We start from the raw sequence: 7,596 nt of genomic DNA, 5'->3' as shown, positions 1-7,596 counted from the left end.
CCCTGTCCACCTCTGTTTCCTCTAGGAACGCAGGTAAGTGCTTCAAGCCACTCCAGCTTAATAATATAAATTACTTTTTAGCATAATAATGATACTATGTTCTATATCATGCATTTCCTTCGATCTGTCTGATTATATTTTACTTATTCCGTCCGGGCAAAATTAAAATGCCTATTTCAGCTGATTCGTCCTTTATCTAAATTGCTTATTTCCATGTAAGCAAAAACACCCTTAGGAACACAGAAGGAAAGTGCCCAGCAGCCACAAAGCCTTGATGGAAACATCAGGGATGTCTCTTAAGAGCTGATTGGATACGATCCACAGAGGTTTCCTCTTAGCAGTCATTATAAAGACTTCCTACCTAGCCCTAGTGTAGACAGCAATGAAGGAAAGATAAAGATGGTCTATTACTTATTTACAATAGTCTTTGCAAACAATAATCTTGTGAGTCTTCTAATTATGAGATTATTGTATTTAATATATGCACATTGTAGAAAGCTTGAAACATTAAAAAGTAAGAAAGAAAAACTTTGTCAAACTCCCACAACCCAGATATGTCATTTTCTTTAAGAAAATTGTACTATAAAATGACACTCCATTTGTGAAAGTCATTCTGAAAGGAATTTGATGCTTTTCCAGGAGTTCCAGATCACATCAGGTTCACCATGAATTCCCTCAGTGAGGCCAACACCCAGTTCTTGTTCGACCTATTCCAACAGTTCAGAAAATCAAAAAAGAACAACATTTTCTATTCCCCTATCAGCATCACAACAGCATTAGGGATGGTCCTCTTAGGGGCCAAAGAAAACACTGCACAACAAATTAACAAGGTAGGTATCAGCTTCATTACGTTGACCTGTTACAGTTTTTCTCTGTAGTTCTGTCAGCTAGCACGCAGATGGTAACAGATCTGGTGGCCTGACGGGTAGCACAGGGGCCTGAGCAGGAATTCCCATTACTGTGAGGCCACTGACTTAAACAGATCTTTTGAGCAAAGTTCTCTTGTCCTGCTTCCTGTCTCTTCCAGGTTCTTCACTTTGATCAAGTCACAGAGACAGAGAAAGCTGCCACATACCAGGTGAGCCACAGAGTACTTTGGTTCAGCTTCAGATACCTGAGCAGGTCATAGTTTAAACCTGGAACTTCACAGAAACTAAGAAAAACTTAGTTTTTAGGGGAAATCCTGGACAAAAAGATTGAGACATACAGAGTGATTTGGCAATTCATGGCACATAATTATTGTTCCAAATCTTTGCGTTACTGAAAGACAGCACTGTACTTCAGAGCATAGGTTTGGACCAGTATAGGCTGGGTTCAAATTCCAGCTTTGCTCTTCACGAATGGTGAACACAGGCAGGACACAGTGCTTGGAGTTCCAGTGACATCATCCCAGAAAACAAAGGGTAATAAAAAATCTGACTCAATACATGCAAATACATGGAAACATTTACTGCAAATGCCTTGCCCATAGAAAGTCATAATGAATATTATTATTGTAAAATAGCTATCATATACTAATCACAATAATGTTGCAAAAATAATTTAATTTTAATTGAGTCACTAATGAGATTAAGAGGAATAAGCACAAGTCCAGTATATTCTGGAAAATGATTGCTATGGAATATATTGGTTTAGAGCCTTAATAGTGCAAAATGCCTTGCTGGAAAGTAGAAGATTCTAGATTTAAACAGGCTTAGGTTCAAAACTTGGCACTTCTAATGTATGTCTCTATAAAGAGGTTTGGTGTGTTTTTTTTTAATTCTCTGAGCTTTTTTGTTTTCATTTGAATTTAACTAAAGACTTAAGAATTGCCCACATAAAACCCTTAGCCAAGTACCTGGCACACAGTGTTATTACGTGCAGAGAATGACCATCATGAGGAAAGCGCCATAGATCAATGTGTCTTACAAGGTGATACCACCAAGAGGTATAACAGGGATATAATCTATTTAAAATATCCAAACTTCAACATACTCACATCCTTGATGGTTGTTAGAAGTGAAATATGGTCCTTGCTCTTAAAGAGCTGAAAGTCTAACTGGGAAGCTAAACTTAACCATTTAAATCAACAAGGGGAAAATCCAGTGGTAGGCAGTGCTGCAGCTTTAGTTCAGAAGAGAAAAGATTGGAGTACTTTAGAGCAGGAAGAATTTTCTGGAAGAAGTCAAACATAATGTGTATTTTGAAGGGTGTTTGAGGTAAAATATACCAAGTATCAGGAAATAAGCACAAAGGTCATCATTGAGACTACTAGCCTTTAGGGATTGATCTAACACACTTAGCATGGGTTTAGTATTTACATTGATACAGTAATTCAATGAGCTCCTTTTCTGACATTTGAAGGTTGATAAGTCAGGAAATGTTCACCAGCAGTTTCAAAAGCTTCTGACTGAATTAAACAAATCCACTGATGCATATGAGCTGAAGATCGCCAACAAGCTCTTCGGAGAAAAGATGTATCAATTTTTAAAGGTAAATTTCAACTGGCCTACGAATCTTTCATCTGCAGCCCGGTGTCCGTGTCTCTGACTGGCCATGTGGAAGAGAGCTAAGGCACATGAGTCTGACTGACGCAGGTGGGGAGCATTTACTCAGAGTGCATTAGCTCCATTTCCACAAGTCTCTCCCACTGGAGTGTCCCAGACCCCGACAATCTATCAGGGAAGTGCAATTAAAGAGGAGGAGGTTGGGTAATAAAACACCATGGATGAACTGGCACTGACTCAGTCACATAGTATACATCTTGGTGGGAAATGTATGGCTAATGGGATATTACTGGAATGGGCAGGCTTGGGTGAATTCCTGGGGATAGTTGAGGAAATACTGAAAGTACAGCATGAAAGAGAAAAACTAAGGTCAGAAACGTCATGGTTGAAATTACTGGTGAGAGGTCTCAGAAGCAATGAATCTCCTTCGGGAAAACCTTCTCTGCAGTTTGCAAACCACAGCCTCTTCTGCTTCTGCCTTTTGCCAGATATTGGCCTTCAGTGACCCCTTTCTTGTGCCAACCCACACTCTTATTTTGTATTATTTGCATGGCACCTGTATAAAAATATGCATGGACAGGAGATACTGCATCTCTTCAGGGTCTGGATTCAGGTTATTATAATTATAAATCACTAAATTTGGTAATATATAGTTACATAAATTACTCTTACTTCCTACTTTCTTTCTTCTTATCCCAAAGGAATATTTAGATGCCATCAAGAAATATTACCAGACCAGTGTGGAATCTGTTGATTTTGTAGAAGATCCAGAAGAAAGTCGAAAGAAGATTAATTCCTGGGTGGAAAGTCAAACGAATGGTAGGAGAGCCATCCGTTATAGAAACACCTTTGAGAAACCTATGCTAGTGAGCCCTGTCCCTGACACTGCATGAGGGACCAGGGATAGGGACTGAGATGGGTTTGCAGGGAGAGCAGAGGAGGGCAATGCAGGTGAAGGACTTGTCTACGTGAATATGAAGCGAGCCTAGGGAAATCAAAGAGGAAATCACAGGAAGCCAGTTAGATGGAAACACAGCTGGAGAATTATTTGCACATGTCCCTGGATGATAATAGCTTTGCGGATCCCCTGTCTCTGCTCAGGCCCATTTTGAGATCATATTCTTTTCTTTAAATCAGAGCCATTTTTTATGATGAATATTTAAAAGAAAACATGAGAAAGTGTCTCCCTCCTCCTTTACCAGTTGGGGAACAAGCAGCTCTCCAGTAAATCACCCTTTTGCCATCTGAGCTGGAGCTGCTTGGACGACATCTCTGTTCACACGTTCTGCAGGGATTATCACAGCTGTCCTCCCCATCACGAGCAAAGAGCTGAACAAAGTCTAGATACTATAGACATCTATTCTACCTCCCACCTCTCATTAAAGACCACACTTACTGCAAGTCAACATGAGACTGAATAGGAAGATACCCCAGGAAGTAATGTCTGACAGCACAGGGCATGTGTTTCATATCACAGAGCTCATAACACTTGTCCTAAAAAGCAGTCAGGGCCTACTTCCTCTGAATTGGGACTACATAGTTAAAAAAAAAAAGGCAGGAAGAGGAGAGAGGGAGAAAGGAAAGAGATATTTTGAAAGAGTAGATAAAATCAGTTTGTCAGTATTCCATGTCAGATGACTGGAGTCACTCAGAGACAGAGAACCTGAACTCCTTCTCTATCACAAGAAGTGATGTCTCCACCAAGGTTAACTTTATCCAGCTGGAGCCTTGAAGAAAGCTGCATCTGGTGAACCATTGGTCAGTGAGTCTAATGGTTTAAAGATCAAAGTTAGTGAGTCTAAAGTAGGGATTTGGGTGAATAATTAATGATCAATCACGAACATTTTCAAAGTATCTTCCAGACAAACCATTTGTACCTTGTGTAAAAAGATTCTTTTAGGCCAGGTGTGGTGGCTCACACCTGTAATCCCAGCACTTTGGGAGGACGAGGCAGGTGGATCACCTGAGGTTGGAAGTTCGAAACCAGCCTGAACAAAATGGAGAAACCCCATCTCTACTAAAAATACAAAATTAGCTAGGCGTGGTGGCACATGCCTGAAATCCCAGCTATTCAGGAGGCTGAGACAGGAGAATTGCTTGAACTTGGGAGGCAGAGGTTGTGGTGAGCTGAGATCACACCATTGCACTCCAGCCCGAGCAACAAGAGCAAAGCGCTGTCTTGAAAAAAAAAAGAAAAAAGACTCTTATTTTTTCCCTTGCAGAAAAAATTAAAAACCTATTTCCTGATCAGAGTATTAACAGAATGACCAAATTGGTTCTTGTGAATGCAATCTATTTCAAAGGGCAGTGGGAGACGAAATTTAATAAAGAAGACACTAAAGAGGAAAAATTTTGGCCAAACAAGGTATTCTCTATATTTTATTTATATAACGTAATATATTAATATATGGAATGTTAAATTTAAACATTTCTGATGGAAAGCACCATGACAAGTAAAAAATAAAAGTTTTCATGTCTGTTATTTTGTTTTAGTCTTATAACTTGATTTAGTTAGGAATACCAGAAGAAACTATTGTCTCTAACTCATTAAATTCCTGGATTATTTCTTAGACGAAGAAGGATGTGTTGATATCTCAATAATATTTTCTTTTTTGTCTTGTGTCTCATTTGGTACTTGTTGGACACATTGATTTTTTGCAGAATACATCCAAACCTGTACACATGATGAGGCAATACACGTTCTTTCATTTTGCCTTGCTGGAGGATGTACAGGCAAAGGTCCTGGAAATACCGTACAAAGCCAACGATCTAAGCATGATTGTGCTGCTGCCAAATGAAACGGACGGTCTGCAGAAGGTAAAAGCTTGCATCTACAACTCTTCCTTCTACTCCTGACATTTTCCTAAGATACCAAATTTAAACAAGGTAAAAGCTTGTGACCAAGTTACGTCAAAATAATGAAAAATTCAAAATGAGGAATGATGACTCTGCTTCATATTACAAATATTTTAGCATAGGGCCTGACACGAACCGAAGGCTTAATTATTAATTTATTATAGTTACATGCATTGGATATCAATTTGATGATATTATTATGCAGCAATTTAACCTTGAATGGGAGAAACACACAGCAACGTGAGGAAAGTTGACAAATACACCAAGCAAAAAAGGGAATAGAAATTTAGGGTATATACTAATCGCAATAGATACTAAATAATGTATACAGGAAAATAAGAGCCTATTAAAAACTGATATATGTAGTAGGCTGTTGGCACAAGAAATAATGATATATAATTCATTGTGTAGAAAATAATGTAATCATATTTTTACATATGTGTTATACATTTGATTACAGACATATACACATTACATATATGTAAAAACATGATTCTGTTTTTACATACATATATACATACATATATATATACACATATAATCAAGCATATTTATATATTAAGGACTCATTTTGCCCATTAGGATAATATCTAATAAAGTGAATCTTCTGTATTTTACATTTATTGCCAAAATAAAGATTCTCCATATTGTCAATTGATTGTTAAGGTGTATTAGGATCTTTAGTTGTCATATCAGTTTCTTTCTTCCATTTGTATAGCTTGAAGAGAAACTCACTGCTGAAAAATTGATGAAATGGACAAGTTTGCAGAATATGAGAAAGGTGGATGTGAATTTACGCTTACCTCGGTTCAAAGTGGAAGAGGCCTATGATCTCAAGGACACATTGAGAACCATGGGAATGGTGGATGTCTTCAGTGATGCAGACCTCTCAGGCATGGCTGGGAGCCGGAATCTCGTGATATCTAAAGTTCTACACAAGGCCTTTGTGGAGGTCACTGAGGAGGGAGCGGAGGCTACAGCTGCCACCGGGGTGACAACAGGAATCACATCACCTCCTCCAACTAATGAAGAGTTCCATTGTAATCACCCTTTCCTATTCTTCATCAGGCAAAATAAGACCAACAGCATCCTCTTCTTTGGCAGATTCTCATCCCCTTAGATGCAATTAGTCTGTCACTCCTTTTGGCAAAATGTTCACCTACAGTCGTTCTGGTAAACTGATTGCTGGCAACAACAGATTCTCTTGACTCATATTTTTTCAATCTCATAGTGTCATTCTTGTCAATCATCAAGAACTTAATGATTGAAATAACGTGCCTTTCTCTCTTTCTCCTTATAAACACACATATACCTACTTTTTCTTCCATAAAAATTCTCCTTGAGGAAAAATCAAGATGAATATTTTAATACTCTATCTTCTAAATTTGATACATAATTCTGTTTGTGACCTGTTTTAGATGAACCAAACCAAATCATACTTTCTCTTCAAATTTAGTAACCTAGAAACCCATATTTCTTTGAATTTAGGTGATACCTGAAATCCTTCTTATGTTTCTAAATTTTGTGATTCTATAAAATACATTATCAATAAAACAATGACTTACTTAAATAATTTTTGCTTTACCTTTTTTCTCTCAGTATAGGGGAAGTGTCCAGTTACATATAGAAAAAATAATTTAGAAATATATTAATCATGTAGAAAGGAAAATTCAAAACAAGAGTGGTTCATAAGGAGCCTGCAGTAGAAGGCAGATCCCAAACATGAGGAGCCTTGTAAACCACATTGGGAACTTTTTATTTTATGCTAAAAGGGATAAGAAGCTCATTACAGGTTTTTTGTTAAAGAGGGGCATAAAATGATCATATCTGCATTTTGAAAATACATCTCTGGCTACTCTGATATCAGTAGATGAGAGGAATAAACAGTGTGGTTGCTATATATAAATTACGAAACCATTTGAGTATTGGGAGTGGAAATGGAGAGAAAGAAACAGCCCAGAGGAATTGTTTAGGAAGTAGTAGCTGCAGAAAGACATCCAGGTTTCTGACCTAGCCATTGGTTGGATGGAAGAAAATGTTGTTGTGGTTGTTGTTGTTGTTGTTGTTGTTGCTGTCTTTGTTGTTGTTTGAGACAGAGTCTCGCTCTGCCACCCAGGCTGGAGTGCAATGGGGTAATCTCGGCTTATTTGCAACCTCTGCCTCCTGGGTTCAAGCGATTCTCCTGCCTCAGCCTCCAGAGTAGCTGGTACTACAGGTGTGTGCCACCACACCCAGCTAATTTTTGTATTCTTTG

The 7,596-nt window shown here is 38.2% G+C and overlaps 1 protein-coding gene across 1 annotated transcript; it reads left to right on the top strand.

The window, feature by feature from the left end:
• SERPINB3 (serpin family B member 3) lies at positions 1-6,833 on the top strand. The gene is made up of 8 exons (XM_002757309.5): positions 1-33; positions 640-830; positions 1,028-1,078; positions 2,344-2,472; positions 3,188-3,305; positions 4,709-4,851; positions 5,148-5,303; positions 6,061-6,833. Exons 2-8 carry the CDS (start codon positions 666-668, stop codon positions 6,460-6,462), a joined length of 1,164 nt encoding a protein of 387 aa, XP_002757355.1. The 5' UTR covers positions 1-33; positions 640-665; the 3' UTR covers positions 6,463-6,833.
• The last annotated feature ends 763 nt before the right edge of the window (positions 6,834-7,596 follow it).

Source organism: Callithrix jacchus, chromosome 13, assembly GCF_049354715.1.
Source record: "Callithrix jacchus isolate 240 chromosome 13, calJac240_pri, whole genome shotgun sequence".
Classification (NCBI taxonomy): domain Eukaryota; kingdom Metazoa; phylum Chordata; class Mammalia; order Primates; family Cebidae; genus Callithrix; species Callithrix jacchus.
This window is presented reverse-complemented; position numbering and strand designations above follow the sequence as displayed.

Bases quoted from the DNA above. Each gene is read 5' to 3' on its own strand.
- SERPINB3 (XM_002757309.5), top strand. From the start codon at position 666: ATGAATTCCCTCAGTGAGGCCAACACCCAGTTCTTGTTCGACCTATTC. The intron at 3,306-4,708 runs GTAGGAGAGCCA...TTTCCCTTGCAG, and splicing joins GGTGGAAAGTCAAACGAATG to AAAAAATTAAAAACCTATTT. The intron at 5,304-6,060 runs GTAAAAGCTTGC...CCATTTGTATAG, and splicing joins AAACGGACGGTCTGCAGAAG to CTTGAAGAGAAACTCACTGC.